At 44.9% G+C, this 26,203-nt stretch overlaps 2 protein-coding genes across 6 annotated transcripts in view; one reads left to right on the top strand and one right to left on the bottom strand.

Annotated features, from left to right (window-relative positions):
• Window positions 1–72: 72 nt before the first annotated feature.
• On the bottom strand, window positions 73–21,371 carry Tsnaxip1 (translin associated factor X interacting protein 1). Of its 2 annotated transcripts, XM_028854356.2 has the most exons (16): window positions 21,252–21,371; window positions 18,168–18,249; window positions 6,643–6,755; window positions 6,368–6,494; window positions 5,506–5,599; window positions 4,412–4,608; window positions 3,929–4,064; window positions 2,966–3,135; window positions 2,725–2,884; window positions 2,518–2,648; window positions 2,273–2,398; window positions 1,981–2,133; window positions 1,746–1,855; window positions 796–922; window positions 595–701; window positions 73–385 (listed from the first exon to the last, which is right to left on the bottom strand). In XM_028854356.2, the coding sequence occupies exons 1-16, from the start codon at window positions 21,293–21,295 to the stop codon at window positions 142–144; spliced, it is 2,121 nt and encodes a 706-aa protein (XP_028710189.1). In that variant the 5' UTR covers window positions 21,296–21,371; the 3' UTR covers window positions 73–141. The 2 variants fall into 2 exon arrangements, with proteins under 2 accessions (XP_028710189.1, XP_037062122.1); XM_037206227.1 differs by lacking the exons at window positions 6,368–6,494; window positions 18,168–18,249; window positions 21,252–21,371 and having other exon boundaries at window positions 6,643–6,731.
• Window positions 21,372–21,858: 487 nt separating this feature from the next.
• The window catches only part of Ranbp10 (RAN binding protein 10), a 61,996-nt gene continuing 57,651 nt past the window's right edge, over window positions 21,859–26,203 (top strand). For 3 of the 4 annotated variants that reach the window (XM_037206231.1, XM_028854261.2, XM_037206228.1), the window contains exons 1-2: window positions 21,860–22,129; window positions 22,890–23,001. In XM_037206231.1, coding sequence (XP_037062126.1) covers window positions 21,895–22,129; window positions 22,890–23,001 — 347 coding nt within the window. In that variant the 5' untranslated portion in view covers window positions 21,860–21,894. Of the gene's footprint in view, window positions 22,130–22,889; window positions 23,002–26,203 lie in introns of all 4 variants that reach the window. The other variant, XM_037206230.1, reaches the window with a different exon arrangement.

The following is a 26,203-nucleotide window of genomic DNA, read 5'->3' as shown; positions in this document are numbered from 1 at the left end:
ATGTCTTAAGGTCTGCCCAGATCCTCTTACCCTATACCCCAACACTTGACTTTCCAGCCAGCCTGGAAGATATAAATTTAGATAAATAATTTTATACTGGAAGTTTAGCAACACTGGAGTACTTAAGTTCCCATGAGGTCTCTAGCTCGTTGGCTCTGGCTCTCCTCGCGGTCCTACACGCTTGATGTCTGCTATCTGAAGCCGTTCAATCGCAGTCTCGAGTTTTACTACAATTTCCTCCTGCTTCTCATCATCCTCCAAGGGCAGTTCTGCCACAGGGAGCTGAAAGGCCTGGCTCAGGTAGGTGCTCAGCGTCTGCTTGTCCAGGCTGGGATCGATGTTCATCAGGGCCCCACGCATCTTCAGTAGGTTCACCTCATCGGAGCTGCCCCACAGGGAAAGAAAGACAGGTTTAGAGGCTTGAGCCCTTCTCTTTGGACTCTGACTGTGAGGTACCCATTTTTCTGTCCAGTTTGTGTAGTTTATAGTACCCAGCATTGTGCCCATTGCATAGGGAGACTCTGGCACCGGAGATGCTATCTGATAGGGACTTGCCAATGGCTGAGCAGGACTCCGGGGCCCGGGGTCACTCACAGCTCTAGTTCCAAATCCTGCTTCAGTTCTTCTAAGTATGCCTCCTTCTCACTGTCGTACTGTTCCCGCAGCTTTTGCACAAACGGCTCACTCTGACCCTCCTCATCCTGGAGTGGGATGAGGGAGAAGGCAGGGTGAGGCCATATTGACTGTAGTTTAAGCACCGGGGAAGGGAGTGGCAAGTTGTGTGTCTCCACCCACCTCAGTAAACAATATTCGGTAGCTGAACACTTCTGTACTGCTGTTGTCTGGACCCCAGCCTGCTGCCTCCATTAGCTCCTGAATTTGTTCTTCCTTCTTGAGAGGAAAGGCGTTCTTGAGGATGTTGCTATAGGAAAATAAGAATTCCAACAGGGCCTGACTGATTGAGGCTGTCTAACTGGGCCATCCCCACTAGTATTTCTACAGGCATTTATTTATATCTTATGTATGAGGGTTTTTCCTGGAGCTGAGGACCGAGCCCAGGGCCTTGCGCTTGCTAGGCAAGTGCTCTACCACTGAGCTAAATCCCCAACCCCAAGTATGAGTTGTTTATGTATTTATGTATGAATATATACCTGCATGCTAGAAGAGGGCATCATATCCTGTTATAGATGGCTGTGAGCCACCATGTGGTTGCTGGGAACTGAACTCGGGACCTCTGGAAGAGCAGCCAGTGCTCTCAACCACTGAGTCATTTCTCCAGCCCTCCACAGGTTTTTTGTTTTTGGAGTCTTTGAACTCAGTGATCCTCTGGCCTTAGTCTCCCAAACTTTTTTTGTTTTGCCTTTTTTTTTTTTAATTGTTTTTTTGAGAAAGGGTCTTTCTATGTCAATCTGGTTGGCCTGGAACTCACTCTGTAGACCAGCCTGGCCTCGAAATCACAGAGATCCTCCAGCCTCTGCCTCCCAAGTGCTGGAATTAAAGGCCTACACTACCATGCCTGGCATGTTTTGAACAAATTTGTGCTAGGCTGGCCTAGAATTAAATGACTCCCCTGCTTTTATCTCTCAAGTGCTAGAATTCCAGGCATGTCCCACCACAGCCAGTGAGGACAGGAGGCTGTGAGGCTGTGGCCCTTCCTGTGAGGCTCCCCTCTTTCCTGCATACCTGAGAACCTGACCAGCCAAGATAATGGAGTAGAGTTTGAAGTGGCCTGACTGGCCTCTTACCAGAATTGCTCCATGGATATTAACCCCTCATTCTGAGTGTCAGCATTTGCCATCTCCTTCTGCAGATGGGACAGTGTCTCCATTTGGTTGACATATACACTCTCCAGCTTCTACAACGAGGGGAGCAGTTACTAATATGCTGCTTACTAGAGTGAAGGGACAGAGCCATTGTGCTGGGGACAAAAGCCATTTCTACTTGGCTAGGGTAACCGGTAGGGCCTAGGCCAAAGCTCACCTTGCCTATCAAGACTGCATAGAACTGACTCATGATCTCATTGGAGTGAAAGAGCTTGATACTTTCAAAAATGGTGTAAGCCCAGGCTATGGCATCATTGGTCCCGAAGCGACGCTCCAGAAAATTGAAGAAGAAATCTGGGAATGACTCTTTCTGTAGGGTGAGAATATTTGGTAGTATGTCCTGGGCTTGCTTAGCCCCCACCCTGCTCCCTACCACCTTGAGGGAACTCCTTAAAAGACCCTGAATCTGAAGGCTACACAGAGGCAATTTATAACCAGTGAGAGCTGACCTGCTCCTCTGCAATACGTTCCTTCCAGGCATCTACAAGAAGATTGACCACCTCCTTCTTGCTCGGCTTCTTGTTCTCCACAGGGCCATCAAACCGAAGGAAAGCAGGGACAGATTCCCCAAAGCCCTGAAAAGTGGGTGTCAGCTCACAACTGGACCCTTCTGTTGCCCTGTGTCTACACAAGAAAGAGCCCCAGATAGTTCCCCCATAATCTTAAGGGACCTCTGGCTCAGGGATTCTCTTACCAGACCAGGGAAGAAGTCTTTCTCCCGAAGCAGACCACTGCCAATCTCCTCCAGCAACACATCCACCAGCTGGTCACTGTTCTTTCCTTCGGCCAGCATTAGCCAGCGTTCTGCACCCCCTAATATGATGCCTGCCGGTGGGGAGAGGAAGCTAGAACCCAGGCCATGTCCTTCAGCAGGCCCTGGGGCCCCTGCAACCATCGTTACCTTCGCATTTGGTCCAGTCAGGTCGAGGGGTGGAGGTGCGATGGATCTCCTCTAGCTCATGATGGAACTGGTCCCGCTCCTTCAGTGTGGTCATGTGCAACTGCAGCAGTAACTCGTGTTCCTTTCGGACCTCTTCATAGTCAGCTCTCAGACTTTCCAGCTGTAGGCAAGGTGATTGGTCCTTACTACCCACTTGCCTGACCATACCCTACCATATCAAACCCTACCTGCCCACCAGCACCTGCTCTTGAAGTTCCATGTTGATCTTCTCCTGCCTTTCAAAGTCTCTCCTGGGTACCACATCTCCAAAGTTGGCTTTCATGGTGTTGAGTTCCATCTGAGTGCGGGTCAGGTCTTGTCGAGTCATCTTCAGTGCCAGCGATAGCTTCACAGGATCCTCTCCCCAAACACCTGCCAGGGGCCCACCAGTCTGTCATCTTGGCTCTGGGGTTTGTACCCAGGGTTGGGTTAAATAGTGCTTGGGGCATGCTCTCTGTATGAGTAGACTGGCTCCCACAGGCTCATGTTTGAACACTTGGTCCCCAGTTGGTGGAACTGTTTGAGAAGGATTAAGAGGTGTGGCCTTGGAGGAGGTGCGTCACTGGGGACAGCCTTGAGGTTTCAAAAGCCTCAAGGCTCACTGCCATTCCCACTGTGTTCTCTGCTTCCCGATTGTGAATCCATGTGTGAACTCTCCGCTGCTGCTCTATACCATGCTTGCCTGTCTACTGCCAGTGCTCCCTGCCATGATGATAGACTAATATCCTTTTGGAACACTAAGAGCCAAAGAAATTCTTCTAGCTGAGCGGTGGTGTCCCACACCTTTAATCCCAGCACTTGGAAGGCAGAGGCAGTTGGATCTCTGAGTTCGAGGCCAGACTGGTCTACAGAGTCCAGGATGGCCAGGACTACAGAGAAAAACCTGTCTCAAAAAACCAAAAAAGAAAAAGAGAGAGAGAGAGAAATCCATCCTTCTATAAGTGCCTTAGTCACAGTTTCATCATTAATGTACCTTCTCTGCTTGGGATTCTTTGGGTTTACAGCCTCTCTACCTTAAGTAGAGAAGCCCAGGGCATGTGGTTCCAGGCTTCACTTGCCCACAGAGTCTCAGCTTCCAGCAGTGTTAAAGTAAAAAAGATACTAGGAATGTAAATGGTGACTGAGAGACTTCAGGACCTCGGGAGAGAAACCCGGCTTGGATTACCTGGGGACTGGGCTAGTGACATGTCTTCTCGCTGGTATCGCAGCTCATTCAGGTCCCCAATAAGAATCTTGCGGGCATCTCGCTCGGTAAGGTAGCGAAGGTATTCCTCAGCCAAGCTCTTCCTCAGTTTAGTCACCTGCAGGGGTGAGGCAGGAGGGATATGACAGTGACTCTTGGTCACCACAGGGCTGTGATTGCTGCTTAGTAGTCCCTGGGTTTAGGAAAAGGACAGTGGTCATGCCTGAGAACCTAGCAAGAAGCCCATGCTTCGACCCATGGAGAGTTTGCTGGCATTTGGAGCCACGCTGGAGTCTATGCTGAGCACTGCAGCAGGGCAGAGTAAGATAGCTCAGGGGCTCTTGGGGTGGTGATGGCCCTCCATTCAGGCAGATAGGGATAGCCTCAGTACTCATGAACACACCAGGCTACAGGTAGAGCAGGAACTTGGGGACCTTGGCAGCATTACCACCTCCATTCATTCACCTCACTCTGCAAGGAGATCTTCTCTTCATTCTTTTTATCAATGAGTTTTAGCAAATTCATCTTCTCTTTCTTGAGCAAGGAGATTTCATATTTCTCCTCAGCCCTCATGGCCAGGATCCTCTCACTGCAGTCCTCGTTCATACTGACGATCTTGGCCTTCAGGGGCTCCAGGGACCGAATTTTCTCCCTTTGGTGGGCTAAGCAAAGACAGGTGCACTGGGGGTAGCGCACACACCTCTAATCCCAGCACTCAGGAGGCAGAGGCCAGGAGGATCTCTGAATGTGAGGCCAGCCTGGTTTACAACTGGAGCTCCAGTATAGCCAGGGCTACATAGAGAGACCCTGTCTCAAAAAAATAAAAATAAAAATAAAAAAAGACAATAAAATAAAAAATAAAAAGCCCTTTGGGGGGCCACAGAGAATAAACAGCCAGGAGTCACAGATCCTAAGGTCACTGGGTGTTTTGCCCACATATGTGTCTGTGAGACCTGTGTGTGCCTGGTGCCTGCAGAGACCGGAAGAGGAGGTCAGATCCCCTGGAAATGGAGTTACAGATGTTTGTTAACGAGCGTGTGGATGCTGCAGTTTAAACCCAGGTCCTCTGGAAGGACAGCTACTGCTGGCCTCTTAACTGCTGAGCCATCTTTCCAGTGCCTCTCTCCAGTGCCTCTCCACACTCTCTCTTCACACACTTGGTTTTAAAGGAGGGTAGGGTGGGGACAGAGGCCCATGGTAGAATGCTTGTCCATTATGTGAGACACTAGGTTCAATCTCCAACCATGCAAAAGGACAAACAGACCAGGGGCTGAGTCATGTTGAGGGTTAGGATCTCTCCCCTGGAGAGGCTTAGGAACATGGATTCTGTAGCTGTAACCTGCTTAGCACTTTCTGAGCAGGCGAGGGAGCCTCCTAGAAGGCCTTCCTTTCCTGGGATTCCTTCTATTTACTACAGATTGCCTCACCGTCCTGCTAAAGGGTATGGTTGAGGCATGCAAAAAGTGACCTAAAGATCAGTTAGTAGTAGAGAATCAAAGTCAGAATAGGATACTCTGTATTCATTCCAACTGGGGCCCAGAAGGGGGCTGCAGTCTTACCCAGCATCACCTCATATGCATTCTTGATGGAGGATAACAATGGCTTGTATGTCTTGAAATCCTCTATGAAGAACTCAAAGATCTCCCTGTAAGGCTGGCATAAAAAAGGAACCTATCATTTCCTGGCCTGTACCCCCCACCCTCAGTGTGCTCAAAACTGTTTCCATATGAGACTGCTAGTAACCTGTGTCTGGCCAGGCACCACCCAAGTCTTAGTACCATGGGGCTGGAGAGGAGGGACAGGTATAAAGGCCTTCCTTCCCTGGTGCTAACTCTGAGGCTTAGCAACCCAGCAATGTGGGCCAGATATGCCATTCTGCCCAAGCTGACTCTGGCTTTCCGGGCAGTCAGCTTCTTGCCTACCAGATCCTGTACCCACTAGGCTCTCACTTGTAGCCCCTCTTATATCAAAGACCTGTGGGAACAGGACATTGAAGATTCTGGCTTCACGTTCTGAACTCACAGCGGAAGAGAATATTCTTTCCAACTTAGATCCAGAAAGATTGTATGTGGGATATGTGTGAATGTGTGCCCAAAGCCTGGCACATGGTCAGCACTCAGTAATGCTTCAGTCATGTCTAGGTCAGAAGTTGGAGATTCCTTTTCATTATTACTGAGTCCCTTTCTAATGTGTACCAGAGTCTGAACTGCGTCTAGACTGACCATTCTCTGTTTCTGGGCTAGTTCCTCAAGCTTCTAGTTGTTGCCACCAGGCCAGAGGCTCTGTCATAGGACATTCCTTTTTCCAAAAAGGAATAGTTAGAAGATGGAGGGGCCACTTCCCCTGTGAAGGTCTGCGTTACTCAGTTCTGGTGCACGCAGTTTCTTTCCACCCTTGACATGTTTGGTCTGTGGCTCTGACCTGCAGCCTCAGCTCTTGTGCAGAGTCCGTGCCCAGGTCCAGCAGGAGGAGCTCCTTGCGCAGGTAGTTCTCCAGTTGCTCCAGGTACCTGGGCTTGGAAGCGCCCAGGGGCTGCTGCTGCCAGCTACTGCAGAGGATGGTGGGCTGAGATGTCACCAACATCCCATGGATCCTCGTACTCTTGGTCTGGGGCCACAAACTCCACTAAGCTATATGTCCTGGACCAATACCTAACCTAGGCCAGCCCATCCCCCGTCAGGCCGGCCCTGGCTTACTTGGCTCTTTTCCGGCAGTCCTCTGAACAGGGCTTTCGTTTATGCAGAATCGTCTGGCCACTGGTGTACGTCGGCCATGGGGACAGGTGGCCACCCATGGAAAACTGCAAGGGCTTAAGGGAGGAACAGCTGAGGTTACTATGGCAACATTACTCCCCCTTCCCTTTTCTGGTATTGTTGAGGACAAGACAGAACTACCTCACATGTTAAGGACTGTACGACTGAGCTGTATTCACAGCCTCTTTCCTTTCTGATCTTCTGCATCCCTCCACCCACATACTCCCGACACACACACACTTTTGCTATATGGCCTTTGCTAGCCTTACACTTGAGACCTTCTTTCCTCCAGCTCCTCTATGCTGCTGGGATCACAGGTATGTGTCAGCATACCCAGCTACACAAACATCTTTAATATGGTCCATAATTAAGACTGTGTCTTTTGGTTATAGACAGTTAGGATTAAATCTCGAATCTTCCTTACTAGCAGTGTGACCACAGGCTTAACTGCTCTGAGCCTCTGTCTTTTCATTTGCAAAGTAGGGATAATAGTAGTCACCATTCCAATGCACTGAGGCAAGGATGCCATGAGAAAATATAGTGTGTAGTTTATACACTGTGGTGCCTGCTAGGAACCCAGCAAATGTGAGTTATACTCTTCTGTAGTGAGTCAGAGAACATGGACTGCCTGTACTGTGACAAACAAATGTAAATCCTGAAAAGCCTCCGTCTCTGCCTTTTGACACAGTAGAGCTAAAGAGACAAGAGAGGAGGGTAAGTCCAGGCTAATGCCTAGATGGACAAGACAGACAGGACTACAGATAAACAAATGGAGCCTGCAAGGTGATTGGGTTGCATCCCTTGGGGAAGGGGAAGTAGGTAAGGGTACCTGATGAATGGGACTTCATTTTGAACCATTAGCTGATACATGTGGTAGGAAATAGTATATATGGGTTTATTTTTTTTCTTAAATATTTTCATGAAATACAGCATAAAAATATGATAATTTGATCCAGTCAATCCTACTTTTAGAATTTTATAAATTTGGTCCTTTATTTGTTCTTCAGCATTTTGGAGTCCATTGTAGTCGATCACTGCTGGGTTCTAGAGACACAAGGAAAGCTGGGCACAGTTGGAGTAAGGTAACAAGTGAATTGATGGTCACAAGTCAGCATGAAGTGACTGAAACCAGTGAAAGTTATAAAAGGGCAGCAAGTGCTGACTGGGTTGTGTTGGGGAGACTGAGCATCTCAGAGTAAGATGATTGTGTAGCATAGTTCAAATGAGAGCATGAAAGAAGCTGCAGTCACTTGGAGAGAGAGTGTGGTGGGGAAGGTGTAAAGCCTGTTTGGGCAGCACCAACAGCTCAAGGATATGGCTTTTCAAGAGTTACAAGTAGGGAGCTAATACCCTGTGGGAGTAGGGTACCTGAAGCTCCCGTTAAAGAGGCCTGAGGCAAGGAGTCCAGTCAGCTGGTACAGAAGGAGACAAACGAAACAACATTGTTACACACAGGGTGATGCCCAATGTATACTTTGAGTTGTGGAAACAAATTTAAATTCCCAAGTATCTAAAAACAGAAAATTGTTATATAGGCATGAAATGTTTTCAAAGAGGCTTAATATAAAATTTGGGAATAATCATGACAAGTCAACTAAAAGAGGAGAAAACCTGCCAGGTGGTGGTGACACATTTAATCCCAGCACTCGGGAGGCAAAGACAGGCAGATCTCTGTGGGTTTGAGTCCAGGCTGCTCTACAGATTAACTTCTAGGACAGCCTAGGCTACACAGAGAAACCCTGTCTCAAAAAAAAAGCAGAAAGTCCAAAAGGCTATTCATGACTATTACTCTCTATGTGACAGGAGCATGGGTGATTTTTTTTATAAGTGTATTTTTCAAAAATTTCTACAACAAGCATAAATCATCTTCAATTTGAAAAGAATATTGAGGGCTGGGGATGTAGTTCAGCTGTTAAATGCTTGTCTAAGGCAGATCTCTGTGAGCTCAAGGTCAGCCTAGTCTACATAGTGAGTTTGAGGATAGCCAGAGCTATACAATGAGACCCTGTCTTGAAAAACCAAAACCAAAACAAACAAACAAACAAAAAGCTTGCATAGCATGCATCTACCAAGCACTATATAGTATTGGTGCCTGCCTGTAATCCTAGCACTGTGTATAATTCTGCATTTAGGTTATGGAGACATAAGCATCAGAAGTTCATGATTATCCTCCACTAGATAGTGAGTTCTAGGGTAGCCTGGATCCTGTTTCAAAAAAAAAAAGCTCAGCCGGGGCACATACATGCCTTTAATCCCAGCCCTCAGGAGGTAGAACCCTGAGTTCTGGAACAGGCTGGTCTATATATCCAGTTCCAAGACAGCCAAGGCTACATAGAGACCTGTCTCAAAAAACAAAAGCAGGGCTGGAGAGATGGCTCAGAGGTTAAGAGCACCGACTGCTCTTCCAGAGGTCCTGAGTTCAATTCCCAGCAACCACATGGTGGCTCACAACCATCTGTAATGAGATCTGGTGCCCTCCTATGTATACATAATAAATAAATAAATCTTTAAAAAAACAAAACAAAACAAAACAAAAAAAGCAGCCCAGCTGTGGTGGTGCACACCTTTAATCCTGGCACTCGAGAGGCAGAAGCAGGCGGATCTCAATGAGTTTGAAGCCAGCCTGGTCTACAGACTGAAATCCAGGACAGCCAGGGCTGTGACATAGAGAAACCCTGTCTCAAAAACAAAACAAAACAGAACAAAAACAAACAAAACAAACCCCCCAAAATATCTTGTGACTCATGCATGTAATCCCAGCACTCAAGGATCAAAAGTTTGAGATCAGACTGGAATACATTGTTGTGGAATATTAGTTTAAGATGTGTTACATTTGTTTATGCTACAGAATATTTGTTTAATGATGCAAAGATGTGTTGCATTCTTTCATGTTTCATTAGTTTAACTCTGTAAAGCTGTGTTATTTTCCCTGTCTAAAACACCTGATTGATCTAATAAAGAGCTGAATGGCCAATAGCTAGGCCGGAGAGAGAAACAGGTGGGGCTGGCAGGCAAAGAAATAAGTAGGAGAAGAAATCTAGGGAAGAGCAAGGAGTAAGAAAAGGAGAAGAGCCGGGCGGTGGTGGCGCATGCTTTTAATCCCAGCACTTGGGAGGCAGAGCCAGGCGGAACTCTGTGAGTTCGAGGCCAGCCTGGTCTACAGAGCGAGATCCAGGAAAGGCATCAAAACTACACAGAGAAACCCTGTCTCAAAAAACCAAAAAAAAAAAAAAAAAAGAAAGAAAAGGAGAGGAAGATACCAGCCAGCCATGGAGTAAGAAGGAAAGAAAGATACATAGAATAAAAGCAAAAAGCCCAGAGGCAAAATGTAGTTAAAGAGAAATGGCATAACTTAAGTTAGAAAAGCTGGCTAGAAACAAGTCAAGCTAAGACCAGGCATTTACAAATAAAAACAAGTCTCAGTGTATTTATTTGGGATCTGGGTGGCAGGCTCCCAAAGTGGGGAAAAAACCCAACTACATTGGCACCCAATATGAGGCTGAAATATCCATCTAGGGCCTGAGAAAGCTTGTCTTGGCTCCTGAACATTACCAATAACAACTTGTAATCAACCACCAAAACAATGACAAATATCCATAGCTTATTGAATGACCAAAAACCACCCACCCCACCTCTTGGGAATGTGGGCATCATGTTCTTAAATTTACTTCCTGCTGTCTGGGGGTGAAGGCATTTTTAGGGGATCCTGAAAAGAAAAATTTTGCGTTTTGTCTAGTCCTGGGAAAGGTAGCTGTATCACTTGTCTAGTCTCTGCATAAAGGGAAAAGTGCAGAGGCTTATCTCAAGTCCTGGCTAGAGTAGTCTGTGAGGCTGGATTATCTCAGCTAGCCATCTTGAAATTGTCCTGAGCAGTTTGTAGTCCAAAACTGATCTTTGGGTGGTATTTGTCATCTTAATGGCTTTATCATAGTCCTGATGGAATCATCATTGTGGGGTCCCGTTATATTTTTGGAGACTTCAGAGATCACATTAGGTCAGATTACTCCTTTTCTTGGTAATTTTTTTCCAGGTAGTTTTCTCTTCTTTGGATGCTTATTTGTCCAAAATTCTTTAAACTCTTCAAGTTGGTTGTTTTTATTTTCCTGAAAATACAAAAACAAAACCTTTCCCCAACCCTAACTTTGGGGAGTTTCCAAATCTAATCTTTATCAATTTTGATTTATGGTTTTCTCCTTAAATTTTTGTTCTATTTTCTAAAGGTGTTTTATCATTCAGAGCAGTATGGTTTCTTACAATAGTCATTAAGTTATTTAATTGCTCTAGGAAGAAGTTTATTCCACAATGACAGGAAAGGACAGAATGAAATTTGACATGGGGGCCTTCAAGAAGCCCCTTGTGGCATTTCCAATGGCAAAGGCAAGGTATTACCTTGTCTGTCCCTTGTTGATCTACATTTGTTAGCCCAATGTCTGCCTTTGCCACACCTTCTGCATAATCTAGAAGGGAGGGGCGTTCAGTTGGGATTATTCCTTGAAAAAAACATTGTTTCTAGAAACGTCCTGTTTACAGTCCCCTTTTTGGTGGCCTTATATGGTGATATTTTAATTGTGCTGAAATGTGATTTTATTTTTATGTTAATAAATAAAATTTGTCTGGAGATCAGAGGTCATTAGTGAGCCAGGAACAGAAGTCAGGTGGTGGTAGCCCACGCCCTTACTTCCGATCACATGGTAGGCAAAGTCTCTGTGGGTTCAAGGACATAGCCAAGTATGGTGACAGAACCTTTAATCCTAGTACCAACCATAGAGACCTGGAGGTCTTTATAGACAGGCAGTGACAAGGAAGTCATGTGGTTGGGTTTAGAGCCAATGAGAAGGCAGAACACAAAGGAAATAAAAAGACAAGTCAGACAGGAAGAAATGCTCTCTCAGGGGAAGGACTGCAGTGAGTGGTAAGATAAGGTGGTCTTGGCTCTTTGCTAGTGCTCTGATCTCTTGGGCTTTTAACTCTGTATTTGGCTCTGTGTTTCTTATTTAATAAGAAATTCCTCTACAACCTTGTTTACTGAAATTGAAACATTTAACATTACTATTTTTCTTCAAACCTCTGGACATCACCTCTCCTATCCAAGCATCATCATGGTCATGAAATTCAATATTGATTGTATCTTGGATCCATTCCTCCAATGGATCTTGCCTTTAATGGCTTAATTACCCCTTTGCATTGTTCATTAGCATTTTCAAAAGCCAGAGATCCAATTATTATTTATCTAGTTTCTGAATTTGGTATCATTCTATTTACTACCAAAGTCAGTCTTTGTAAGACATCAGTCTTTTGAGCCCTGTATAACTTTAGTAAATCACTCAATTTTCTTTCCTACTTCTTCAATTCTGTCCCAAGCATTCAAGGCTGCTGCTGTGTGGCATAAAGCCAGGGTATGGTCATCATATAAAGATTTTCTTTGTATATAAGCATAATAGCCCTCTCCAAAAAGTTGTTCTTGGCGAATTTCAATACCTCTAGCCCTACTCCATTGTTCAACGGTCTTAGCCTCATCCTTCCACCAGGTCCTCCATTGTAATTGGGGACCAGCCTCCAAAACTGCTGTAACCAAATCTCTCCAGTCTTGAGGGATAATTCTTTTTTTTTTTTTTTTAAAGATTTATTTATTTATTATGTATACAGTGTTTTGCCTACATGTATGCTTGCAGGCCAGAAGAGGGCACCAGATCTCCATTACAGATGTTTGTGAGCCACCATGTGGTTGCTGGGAATTGAATTCAGGTCCTCTGGAAGAGCAGTCGGTGCTCTTAACCTCTGAGCCATCTCTCCAGCCCTTGAGAGATAATTCTATTACAAGCTGACCATGAGTATAACATCTGCTTCACAAAAATATGCAGTAAAGACAGATCTAGCCAGGCGGTGGTGGCACACACCTTTAATCCCAGCACTCGGGAAGGCAGAGCCAGGTGGATCTCTGTGAGTTCGAGGCCAGCCTGGTCTACCAAGTGAGTTCCAGGAAAGGCGCAAAGCTACACAAAGAAACCCTGTCTCGAAAAAACCGAAGGGGAAAAAAAAAGACAGATCTAGATGGAAAGAAAACCTCTAACCGGGCAGTGGTGGCGCACGCCTTTAATCCCAGCACTTGGGAGGCAGAGGCTGGCGGATCTCTGTAAGTTCGAGGCCAGCCTGGGCTACCAAGTGAGTTCCAGGAAAGGCGCAAAGCTACACAGAGAAACCCTGTCTCGAAAAACCAAAAAAAAAAAAAAAAAAAAAAGAAAACCTCTAAACAGGTTACATTGTATTTAACAATGTGTGTCAGCTTAAGAAAGAAAAGAAAAGGGGTATAGACAGTCATATAAAAAGTAAATAGTTTATAAATAATAAATTCTTTAAAGAGAGAAGTAAAGTAATATAAAAATAAAAAATAAGCCACATAGAGATGGGCAGTATACAGGGAGTCTGGATCCTGTATGTTGCTGTATTGACCTTGAATTTTTTGATTGCTGATAAGCAAATGACAGTTGCTAAGAGACAAGGGATTGAAAGCGGGACTGTTGAAATAAACCAGCCTATATACTTAGGAATGCCTTAACTAAAATGGAAGTAAAAAAATGTATTTGTCAAATAGAAGTCAAAAATGCTTTGGGGAAGAGGTTATGCTTTGTTTCCACAGGAAATGAGAGGCTGTGGATTCCTTCAGGGTTAATATGGATCATATTTGATCGGGAAGACCTCCTGAATCTTGACAGGTGATAAATATTAACAAAGATTATAGCTGGTCTTCCTAGGACTTAGTTATTATCTTAGCTTTCTCAGAAACTCCTAAAGATGTCTTTACCCACAGATAACAGGAAGGAGTCTAGAGAACGATGCCCTCATTCCCAAGAGGTGGGATGGGTGGTTGTTGGTTATTTGGTGGTTTATGAATGTTTGTTATCATTTAGGGAAATATAAGATAATAAAAACAACTATTAATCTCAGATATTTGGTATTGGCATGGATTTTGGTATATTGACACAAATGTAAAGTTATTTTTGTTATACTGTATACATGTTTCTACTCTTGTTTGAGGTATTGTGCTTATGTAGCTCATTTAAAAATGCAATATATAGCCAGGCAGTGGTGGTGCACACCTTTAATCCCAGCACTAAGGAAGCAGAGTCAGGTGGATCTCTGTGAGTTTGAGGCCAGCCTGGTCTACAGAGCAAGATCCAAGACAGGTTCCAAAGCTACACAGAGAAACCTTGCCTTGAAAAACAAACAAACAAACAAACAAACAAAAATGCAATGTATAATTAAGAAATGAGGTTAGTAGTTAATCTATAATAATCAAACTTATAGTCACATTAGGCATATTTTCAAGGTTAAACAGGCATATTTTAGACAAATAGATGATTTTCAAACACTTCAAAGATCTACAGAATATGGCATTTAATCTGTTTAATAATCTAATATTTTTCATGAAAATGAGACACTCCTGGCAGCACCAATTTACTTCATAAAAGGATGATGGGTATGAAAGAAACTCCACATGGAGTTTGCTTTCAATGTGGCAAGGCCAGCCATTTGGGCAAGAAACTGCTCTTGCCTTGATTGCTCACGGTATGCTGTACAGACTGGACAAGTGGGACACAGGAGAAAGACTGTTGAACTTTGTCAAGACAAGGCAGGATCATCCTTTGCGATTCCCGCTTTACAGAAGAGTCTGTCAGATATTCTACAGAGGAAAGTGACTGACAAACTGCCAATACAAGGCCAAACAGTCTTTCAAATTTCCTGCTTTACTGAAAAGTGTGCCAGATATTATAGGCCTGTGGGCTGAAGATGGATGCCCCAATGCTGCAGACGAACTTTGGGTGACTGTCCAGGCAGCCAGATGTCTTTGTTGTTAGGTAATATTACATCCTTTTGGGATCTTTGATGAAGTTAAAGTCTAAATAGAGTTCCCTTAGTTATGGTAGAAAGTAAATTAGGTATAAAACTTTGGAATCACTAGAATAAGACAGATATAGATAATGGAGTATTTTCTCTGAATTTGTTAAATATAAATGGAATGAATATTGTAAATGTAACTCTTACTTAATAACTGGTTTTGTTATAAGTAGTTTTACTATATTAAAGTTAAAATCTTTCATTTTTATTTAGACAAAAAAGGGGAAATGTTGTGGAATATTAGCTTAAGATATGTTACATTTGTTTATGCTGTGGAATATTTGTTTGATGATGCAAAGATGTGTTGCATTCTTTCATGTTTCATTTGTTTAACTCTGTAAAGCTGTGTTATTTTGCCTGCCTAGAACACCTGATTGGGCTAATAAAGAACTGAATGGCCAATAGCTAGGCCGGAGAGAGAAACAGGTGGGGCTGGCAGGCAGAGAAATTAATAGGAGGAGAAATCTAGGGAAGAGCAAGGAGCAAGGAAAGGAGAACGAGAGGAGATTGCCAGGGGCCAGCTACCCAGCCAGCCAGGCAGCCAGGCAGCCAGCCAGCCAGCCATGGAGTAAGAAGGAAAGAAAGATATATACAATAAATAAAGGCAAAAAGCTCAGAGGCAAAACATAGCTAAAGAGAAATGTGATAATTTAAGTTAGAAAAGCTGGTTAGAAACAAGTCAGGCATTTATTATTATTATTATTTTTTTTTTAAAGATTTATTTATTTATTATGTACACAGAAGAGGGTGCCAGATCTCATTACAGATGGTTGTGAGCCACCATGTGGGTGCTGGGAATTGAACTCAGGACCTCTGGAAGAGCAGTCGGTGCTCTTAACCTCTGAACCATCTCTTCAGCCCCAAGGCCAGGCATTTATAAGTAAGAATAAGTCCCAGTGGATTTATTGAGATCTGGGTGGTAGGCCATGAAAGAGTTAAACAAACAACTAGAATACATAGTGAGACTCTGACTCAAGTAAATAAGTCATATGGGGCTGGCACACACCTGTAATCTGAGCACTTGGGGGGTGGAGGCAGGAAAACTGGAGTTCAAGGTGATTCACAGAGAATTTGAGGTCAGCTTGGGCTACATGAGGCCATCTCAGAAAATTTTCTTATTTACTATAAAATAAAGGAAAACGTGCAGGGGGGAGGGGTGGGATGTGGGAGTAAGAAGAAACATGACATTTTCATGTGGTGGCTCACACCTGTAATGCTAGCTCTGGGCAGGCTAAAGCAGAACTACCATGAGTCGGCGGGCCACGTAGCAAGAGTCTGTCTAAACGAACAACAAACTTTTTACACGGTTGGTGGGAGTGGCCTGTAATCCCAGCACTTCACTATCCCAGAAATATCACGAGTTTCAGGCCACTGTGTCAGATTATCCGAAAACAAAAGTATGAGGGGAAAAAAAAATCCCAGGAGACACCTGGGGCTCAATCTCGATGAGTTTAGAAAGTGTTTCAAATTTTCAAGTGGACAGTAAATGTGCTCTTTTTGTTTCTTCGGCTGAAGAAATCACAGGCACCTTACTTCTGATTTGCATGGGCGAATGAAAAACTGGGGAAGTAGCTGCCTCTCTCCAGTGCTGGTTGCTAGAATGCCGCAGTCCTCCGCGTTCCCCCGCGTTCCCGGCTCTTTGCTTCCCCCTGCAGGTAAAAACCGGAAGTGCCCCACTTCTGGGTTACGGCAGGAGAAACATCCCCCTCTGGTGGTTGTTGACCTCATCGTAGGAAAAAACACACAAGCGCCGTGACTGCAGGTCTAAACTGAGCTAGGCATCTGGCAGGCAAGAGGCTGGGGCTGGAATAGAACCCGAGCTGGGGTGGTTCTCAACCAGTGGGCCTCGACCCTTTCACAGATATTTACATTAGGATTCACAACAGTAGTAAATTTACAGTTAGGAAGTACTAAAGAAAATAACTTTATGGTTGGATCACAACTCGAGGAACTGTATTAAAGGATCTCAGGATTAGGAAGGTTGGGAACGACTGCCTCACTGTGGCTTCGTTTGTTCTCTACAGGGTTCACATTGCTCTCTTCTCCTTTGATAGGGGCCTGTCCTTGGCAGTTCCCAGCTTCATAAAGTGTAAGGCCTATGTGTTTCCAAATCCTCTCCAAGGAACACATTCACACAATGCCAACACACTGCCCACAGTGTTCCATTGTGAACTAGAGCAGTAAGTTTGCTCAAATGCATATATAGATATACACACACATATATACATATACACATATGAATATATATAAATTTTTTAAAATTTGTTTATTTCATGTGAATAAGCATTTTGCCTGTATGTAAGTGCACCACATACGTGACTGGAGTCTGCAGAGGTCAGAAGATGGCATCAGCTCTTCCAGAACAGGAGTTACATTTATGAGGCACCATGCAAGCATTAGAAACAGAACCCAGGTCTTCTGCAAAAGTAGCAAGTGCTCTTAACCACTAAGGCATCCACTCTAGTCCCATCAAAGTGGGATGAGGCTATAGTTCAGTGACAAACAGTTGCACAGCATGTGAATGATCCAAGGCACTGAAAAAGAGAATCCAAACTAAAACTAAAATACTTAGTAAGGTAATAAGGCAGTGGTCCTTTTGTAGTCCCAGCTGTCCTGGAACTGTCTTCTAAACCAGGCTGGCCGCACAGAGATCTGCCTACCTCTGCCTCCTGAGTGTGAGGATTAAAGGTGTGTGTCTCTGCCACCTCCTGGCCAGAAAAGGCTTTGAGAGGGATCTGTCCATTAACCCTGAACTCAAAAGCTTCCTGTTCCATTCTCCTGAGTGCTGGGATTATAGTGTGTGCCACCATACTTAGTTGGCCACATTAATTTTTATACCAATAGTTTCTAAGAAAGGGTGTTACAGGGATTAAAGGGGTGGTGGCACACACCTTTGATCTTAGTACTAGGGACGCAGAGGCAGGCTGATCTCTGAGTTAGTGGACAGCCTGGTCTACACAGAGAAAGCCTGTCTCGAAAAACCAAAACCAAACCAAACCAAACAAAAAACAAATAAACTTGCAGCAGTTTTCCTCAGCCTTCCAAGTGCTGGAGTTATAGGTGTGAGCCGCTCACTCTATTGGTCTTTATGAGAGTTGTAAAGAAGAGGAATGAGGAACTCAGAACCAAAACACAACAGAAAAACAAACACTTGATCATAAGTATTTATGGAACTCAAGTACTGCATCAGACCTAGGGCCATAAAGACAAAAGGGTCCGGTCACAGCATTTACAGGACCTTGGCAGGAGCTGGTGTCACCTTAACTTAGCACTGTGTCTGGTACATGGCAGGTTGGTGAAGAAATGCAGTTCATTCCGAATGCCGAGTTGGAAAGTGAAGGGTGTTAAGGGAAGGGGCTAAGTCTTTTGACCTGGGACAGTCGTGGACAGCTTTTAGATGAGGAGGAACCAGTATGCCCTTCTCCTCCCCTAAAGCCTGGCAAGCCTGGCTTCTGTGAGCGGCCATCTCTGACTGGGAAGAAACTAGTCTACTGGGTATGTTTGGGGCTGTAGGTAGAAGACAGATTGTAGAGGGTGACATGTGGGGTTCCAAAAAGAAGAGCATCACTGACCAGTGTTCTTCGTTTCTGAGAGAGCTTTCGTTTCTCAAAGCTCTTGGCTCCTGTAGTCTCTTCTGAAGATTGTGCACGTGTTCTGCATAGGAAAGAAGCTGCGATGGGTGACTGAGCCTGTAGAGGGGAGAGCCCTCCACCTCAGATCCACGGGATGGCTTTCTCTCCCCCTCCAACTCAGATCCACAGGGCATGGCTTTCTCCCCCCCCCCTTTCTTGAGACAGGGTTTCTCTGTGTAACAGCCCTCTGTGAGTTTGAGGCCAGCCTGGTCTACAGAGCAAGTTCCAGGACAGCTAGGGCTACAAAGAGAAACCCTGTCTCAAAACAAACAACCTAAAGAAACAGATCATATACCTCAGTGGCAGGTATGTGTGAAATTCAGGTTCAATATCCAACACTTTTTTTCCCCTCCAGGACAAGGTTTCTCTGTGTAGCCCTGGCTGCCCTGGAATTCACTCTGTAGATCAGGCTGGCCTCAAACTCACTGACATCAGACTGCCTCTGCCTCCCGAGTGCTGGGATTAAAGGTGTGCGCCACCACTTCCTGGCTTCTTGTTGTTTTTAAAAGACACATATTGGAGAGCAATAAGATATAGTGCAACAACTTTATCTGCTCATTGGGTTAAATTAATACCTTTTTCTCATCTCTCAACATCAGTTACTATGTCCTGGATCTCGCTCTGTAGACAAGGCCGGCCTCGAACTCACAGAGATCTGCCTGCCTCTGCCTCCCAAGTGCTGGGATTAAAGGTGTGCACCACCACCACCTGGCCAAAATTCTATTTTTTAAAATTTATTCATTTATTTTACTTATTTTTGAGATTATTCTCAGTATGTATCCTGGGCTTCCCTGAAACTCATGATAGAGACCAGGCTGGCCTGGTAGTGATCTTATTCCCTTTGTTTCCTGAGCCCTGGAATTACTAGTATAAACCACTGTGCCTGGCTTTGTTTTTTCTTTAATTTTTGAGATAAGGCCATACTATGCCCTTGAACAACTTGTGAACCTCCAGCCTCAGTCTCCTGAGTCATGGAATTACAGGCATGCATGAAATGCCTGGTCAAAAGTCTGTCTTTTTTTTTTCTTTTTGGTTTTTCGAGACAGGGTTTCTCTGTAGCTTTGGAGCCTATCCTGGACTAGCTCTGTAGACCAGGCTGGCCCTGAACTCACAGAGATCCACCTGCCTCTGCCTCCTGGAAAATTCTGTTTTTGGTTATACTGTAACCACCATGAAAGGGAAAGCAATTAGGGAAAACTATGGAGATCTCTAGAAATCAGGAGAAACTGCTAAATGGAAATGTTCAGTAGGAGATAGCTGTTAACTTTGGACATAAAAACTAGATTTAAACAAAATGAAAATCAAGCACACCTGGTAGATATGTAACCAAAAAAGATACTTATTATTTTTATTTATTCATTTTTTTGGTTTTTTGAGACAGGGTTTCTCTGTGCAACAGCCCTGGCTGTTCTGGAACTCACTCTGTAGACCAGGCTTGCCTCGAACTCACAGAGATATACCTGCCTCTGCCTCCTGAGTGCTAGGATTAAAGGTGTGCACCACCACTGCTCAGTGACACTTATTATTTTCTTATTGTAAATTTTATTATTTTATGTATATGAGTGTGTCCTAAAGAGGCCAGAAGAGGATATTGGATCCCATGTGGGTGCTGGGAATATCACCTAGATCTTATGAAAGAGCAGCCAGTGTTCTTAACCACCAAGTCATTTCTCTAGACCCTAATATTTTAAAATTATTTTAAAGATTTATTTATTTATTATGTATACAGTATTCTGTCTGTTCGTATCCCTGCAGGCCAGAAGAGGGCACCAGATCTCATTACAGATGGTTGTGAGCCACCATGTGGTTGCTGGAAATTGAACTCCGGACCTCTGGAAGAGTAACTAGTGCTCTTAACCTCTGAGCCATCTCTCCAGCCCTTAAATTTTGTTGTTGTTATTACTATTATTGTTATTATGTTTTTTGAGACAGGGTTTCTCTGTGAAACAGTCCTGCCTGTTCTGGAACTTGATCTGTAGACCAGGCTGGCCTCTGCCTCCCTAGTGATGGGAATAAAAGCGTGCACCACTACAGCCCAGCTTATAAGGGATGCAGTGTGTCACTCCATATAGCTGGAAGAAGAGAACTGTGAATGAATATTTCATATTGCCACCAATTAGCTCATAGAAATTACATTGTACTTTCTTCCTGTGGAATGAAGATTGAGTTTGTTTCACATTCTTTGTGTTGCTGGGGGATCTAGGACCTGACACATTCTAGCCACAGCCTCAGCCCTATTACATATTTTTCTTCATAGGTAATAAGTTCCCTAGATTATGTTTTGTTGGGCAACAGCTCTTCTTTTCAACCTGCTGTCTGTTTCTTGTGGGCTAATTTTTTTAAGCTCTAGATTAAATCATAGCATTGGCATTTCCTGTCACTGGAGACTTCTGCAGGCTTTAAAAAATTATTATTATTATTATTATTATTATTATTATTATTTTATTTTATTTTATTTTTGAGAGGGGATCTCTCCACATAGCCCTGGCTATTCTGAAACTCACTATTTAGATCAGGCTGGCCTCAAACTCACAGAGATTAGCTTGCTTCAGCCTCTCCAGTGCTTGGATTAAAGGCGTGCGCCACCACTCTCGGTCTTTGTAACCCTTTTCTATCAAGGCAGCAGACCCTGAAAGATTAGAGTTGAGATGAAGTCGCCTCCCTTGCCCTTCCTCCAAATACTGGGAATGAGCACAAGGCGGGAAACATTATTTAGACACTGAAAGCTTCTTATATACAAGAGCTGTAGTGAGGGCTTCACATATAAGACGCTTCGCTTTTCAATCTTTAGTTGAGATCATGTACCTAATGATAAAGTACGCCTGCACTTTCGGCAGTACATAACGTTCTTACTGGAGTCAGTCTCAATTCTATTACAACCTTTTCTGTATCACTGATTCTGTGGCGCTGGAGCCCTAGCCCAAAGAACAGAAACCAACAGATGGTGCAGCGGTCTGGATCAGTGTCAATTCCCATTCTGGAAGTACTCAAGTCCTTCCCGCCCTCAGCCCGGCCAGGTGCTACCTGGACTTGGAGAAACTCTGGTAACGCGTCCCGGGGCTGGCCATGACTTTGGAGCAGAAACTAGTTCCTTTGCGGTAGTGTACAGTCCGTTGCCATAGAGACCGGCCCCAGCGGCCTCTGCGATGAGGGCGGGGTCACGGCCTCGACACGCCTCCAGCCCCCCCCCCCCCATGAGCACTCTGGGGAAAGGCCAAATCGTCAAGATAGGCTAGGATCCGGGAACCGAGTGTTCTGAGAACCAGTCAATGCAGCAAGTTTGATATCAGTTATAGAACTGAGGCAGGGGAATAAACTGAGACCGTGGACAAGGGAGGCGAGCTTCGAGGCCTGGCCACTTGGCTGCCCGGGAATGGTAGTTTCCAGTGGCTCCTTGTCTCCGCAGTACGGGCTCGTGGGTGAGCAGGTATGGACTACATCTCCCGAAGTTCTCCAGGAGCCCGCGTTGGCCGGCTTCTAGCGCGCTCTGTCTTGTGGGATATGTAGTCTAATAGCTTGTGAAGCACAGTAGTGTACTAAGAAAGGTTCACGGGCTCGGACTCAGTTTCCCTATGGCCCCGGGATGCTTACAGGCCATTGGCTGAGCACAGCAGATCTGGTTGCACTCCACCCCGCCCCCAGTGACACAATAGCAGCTCCCTCCAAGATGGCGGCGGCGACGGCAGACCCGGGAGCTGGGAACCCGCAGGCTGGGGACTCCTCCGGTGGGGACGCCGGGGGCGGGCTACCGTCACCTGGGGAGCAGGAACTGAGCCGGCGCCTGCAGCGCTTGTACCCTGCAGTTAATCAGCACGAAACGCCGCTGCCGCGATCCTGGAGCCCCAAGGACAAGTACAACTACATCGGCCTCTCCCAGGGAAACCTCCGTGTCCACTACAAAGGTATCAGCGTGTCTGGCCACTGGGAGACAAGTCCAGAGTGTCTGCAGGGAAGCTGTGCCCATCATGTCCCTTTCTTTGCGTGGGCTCTCTGAGTTGGGCCTTAGCTCAGCGGAACGTCCAGAGCAGGGTGGTTTGGCCAGGCCGGGGTTTACCTGCTTCCTTTGCTCTGCCCTGAAAACAGACGACTTTAAGAGAACTACAGTAAATGTCCAAAACCAATGTTGGACAAGACCTTCCACTTAGGGCTTCCCGTCTTGTCCTGAGCTGGCTCCAACCTCACCTAGGCCCTTTACCACGGCTTAGTTTCAGTAATGTTTGCAAAAAGAGGTGGTAACGTTCTCACAGGCGGTGCATGGGCTGCCTGCCTGCCAGTCACCCTGAGCTGGCCTGGGGGCTGTGCGCTAAAGTGGTTGGTAGTGGTGACTTCCATTTCTGCCGCTTCCTTCCCCTGAGCTCCAGGCTGGGCCGTTTAGATTCTAGAAAGACAGACAGCAGTATTCAGTGTGTCACACGCACCTCTGTTGCCAGTGTGTACCCTTGTTTTGTCATGGAGGACAGTATCTTGGACAGTCAGGACTGTTGGTTGGTTTAGGATGGAGGTGATTTAAAGGTGGGAGGTGTGTGTGTTTACTCAATTCCTTGGACAGTATAAGAAGATCCTCTAGCAAAGGAGGGTTGAAGTTAACCAGGCACAGAGAAAAAGGAGGCTTCCATTTGTATTTCCTGGCATTGACTTTCCTTCTTTGCCCTTTTACATCAGGTCATGGCAAAAATCATAAAGATGCAGCCTCCGTGCGTGCCACCCACCCCATCCCTGCCGCCTGTGGCATTTACTATTTTGAAGTGAAGATTGTCAGCAAAGGAAGAGATGGGTAAGTCCCTCTTTACTATCCCTTTACCCCTCTCTCAGAGTTTGAAGTTCCTGACTGGTATTCGTGACTGATGTGAGCCTGTCCACCCGCTTGGATCTGGGCTACCTCTGTCCTGACTATGAATATGGTCTGGTTGGGCTAAACAGTGGGCCTTGATAGCAGTAGGCACATTGTAGGTAGAGCAGAGGACATTTTTTTTTTAAAGTATTGTAATTAGATAGTAACAGATCAAGGATATAAGTAACAAGTTTACATTAACAATTCAGAGGCCAAATGGGGTTTCCCCTGCCAGCATGTGGTGTTTGTGACTTCCCTCCTTTGGAAGTTGAGGTTCCTTTTTATGGCATTTAGTAATGTAGAGGCCTCAGTAAACTTCAAAGGGATAGTAGAGTCTGTGTAGCATCCATCAAAGCTGTGGTGGCCACTGTCATCTGGATAAACAGTGTACACATGGTCAGAGTCAGGTGACTTTGCTGCTCATAAACTTGTTTTTCAGTCCAGAGACTTGAACACCAGTTGGACCAGCTTTAGGAAGGTCTTATTAAAGTCAGCATTAGGGAGACTCCCTATTTTAGGGTGACATAAGCAGACACAAGGCATCAGAGGGGACATTTTCCTTGTCTTCCTTATTCTCTTAGTCTCCTTTTCCCTCTAGTAATTGTAACAAAGCAGGTGTTCAAGCTGTGAGATGACTTTAACTATCCTGAGACAAGCTTTCTTTCTTTCTTTTTTTAATAAATTATTTATTTTATTTTACGTGCATTGGTGTTTTATCTGCATGTATGACTGTGTGAAGATTCTGGATCCCCTGGAACTTGAGTTAGACACTTGTGAGCTGCCATGTGGATGCTGGGAATTGAACCAGGGTCTTCTGGCAGAGCAGCCAGTGTTCTTAACCACCGAGCCATCTCTCCAGCCCCCAGGACAAGCTTTCTTAATCAGACCTTAGGTTTGTTATGGGAAATTTGCAGTCCCTGCCAGTGACATTCATGTGGACCTAAGTGTGAGTTTTTGGGCATTTAGGATAATTTTTCTCTCCTAATTGTCTCACTTGTGTTGTTTGCAAAATGCCAGGTTTAGAAGCTGAGCCTGAACTGAGTGTGATAATGCAGGCCTTTAGTCCCAGCACTCGGAGGAAGAAGCAGGCATACCTTTTCTGAATTCAAGACCACCTGGTCTACAGAGTGAGTTCTAGGCCAGCTAGGACTGTTTAGTCAGACCCTGTCTTAAAACAAAAAACAAAAAAGAAGCTTAGTCTAGGGCAGGAGTGTTGGAATCCAAATCTCCCTGCTTTCTCAGTAACTTTGTGACTTCCCAGCCAAGGAGGGCCCTGTGGGCTTGGGTAGATCCTGGGCCTTGTCTCTTCATCATCACTCTGGGAGGTTTAGTCAGCATCAAAACTGCCTTTAACCTTAAAATTCAGTGACTTTAGAATTTTTTGTTGTGGTTTTTTTTTTTTTTTTTTTTTTTGAGACAGGGTTTCTCTGTGAAACAGTCCTGGGTGTCCTGGAACTCACTCTGTAGACCAGGCTGGCCTCGAACTCACAAAGATCTGCCTGGCTGACTTTAGAATTTTAATCATGGGAAGCTGTTGCATCTTTTTGGTTTTTCGAGACAGGGTTTCTCAGTGTAGCTTTGGTGCTGTCCTGGATCTCACTCTGTAGACCAGGCTGGCCTCAAACTCACAGAGATCTGCCTGCTTCTGCCTCCTGTGTGCTGGGATTAAAGGTGTGTGCCACCGTCCAGCAAGCTGTTGCATCTTTAAGTTTCATTCCCATCTGCTTCATTTACAGATAGGAAACTTACATTTATTGGAAGACTTAAAACTTTTTAATATTTCTTTCTACCATCTGATAAAACATATCTAATGTGTTTAAACCAGTGTCAATGAGAATGACCTCTTAAAACAAACACCTTAAAAACAGTTACAGTGTTGACTAAGATGTGGGTGTTGGACTCTGATACTGCCAAGGAGACTGAGGGGCTTATTTTTTAAACGTGTAGGGAAGAAAATGTGTCTTTTCTTCGTAGCCCTTTTTCATAGATAAGGGGTGAGCTAGTGAGAACAAGAACAACTTTTTAGGAGGAGAGTGTTTAAACCTAGAGATCTGGATTCTTTCAGCTTGTATTTTAGATTTCAGTGGGCCTTGAGAAAAAAGCTGTGTGTTAGACTGTGATGTTGTCTACGAGTCTAAAAAAAAGTGAAAGCCAGGGGCTGGAGAGATGGTTTAGTGGTTAAGAGCACTGACTGCTCTTCCAGAGGACTGGGGTTCAATTCCCAGCACCCATATGGCAGCTCACAACCATCTATAATTCCAAGATCAGACTTAGACACATGCAGGCAAAACACTAATGCACATAAAATAAAAATGAGTAAATTATTATTTTTTTAAAAAGTGAAAGCCAGGCATGATGGTGCATGCCTTTAATCACAGGACTCTGGAGGCTCAGGTAGGTGAATCTCTTGAGTTTAAAGTCAGACTGGTCTACATGGCAAGTCCCAGACCAACCAGGACTGCATAATGAGACCCTGTCTCAGTAAAATGAAGAGGATCTTTCTCTGACTTCTTTCCCCAGGATTTTTTTCCCTATTTATTTATTTATTTATTTATTTATTTATTTATTTATTTATTTTCCAGAGCTGAGGACTGAACCCAAGGCCTTGTGCTTGCTAGGCAAGCTCTCTACCACTGAGCTAAATCCCCAACCCCTTCCCCCCCCCCCTTTAAATAACAAAGCTTTATGTGTCCCAGGCTGGCTTATAATTTCTTATGTGGCCAAAGGATGTTCTTGAACTCATGATCCTCTAGCCTTCACCTCCTCAGTGCTAGGATTACAGCTATATGCTACCCTACTTGGTTGATACAGTGCTAGGAATTGAACCACACTGGGAAGCACTCTACCAACCGAGTTACATTCCTGTGCCCTGTTCTCCATATTTTTACACACGGTAAATACAGTTGTTGAGTTGGTCTGGAAACTTCAGTTTTATAAATGTCATGAATGTCTGAGTGGCTTGTTTCAGTTGACAGATAAAGCAGTAAAATGGTGAGTGAGCATATGACTGGCTCCTCATAGCCACTTTCTGGAATCCCTGAAAGGCTTCTTGGGGCTGAGGTGTAGCCAGTTGTTGGTATGAGCCACATGGTATAGTTCAGGCTTGGTTTTTGAGGAAGCCAACAAGTTGTAGGACAGGCAAACA

Source organism: Peromyscus leucopus, chromosome 5, assembly GCF_004664715.2.
Source record: "Peromyscus leucopus breed LL Stock chromosome 5, UCI_PerLeu_2.1, whole genome shotgun sequence".
Taxonomy (NCBI): Eukaryota; Metazoa; Chordata; class Mammalia; order Rodentia; family Cricetidae; genus Peromyscus; species Peromyscus leucopus.
Note: the sequence above shows the minus strand (reverse complement) of the source record. Positions and strands in the feature narration are given on the sequence as shown.

Bases quoted from the DNA above. Each gene is read 5' to 3' on its own strand.
- Tsnaxip1 (XM_028854356.2), bottom strand. From the start codon at position 21,295: ATGGCCAGCCCCGGGACGCGTTACCAGAGTTTCTCCAAGTCCAG. The intron at 18,250-21,251 runs GTAGCACCTGGC...TTTCCTATGCAG, and splicing joins CAGAGTTTCTCCAAGTCCAG to AACACGTGCACAATCTTCAG. The intron at 386-594 runs GTGAGTGACCCC...CCTGTGGGGCAG, and splicing joins CAGGATTTGGAACTAGAGCT to CTCCGATGAGGTGAACCTAC.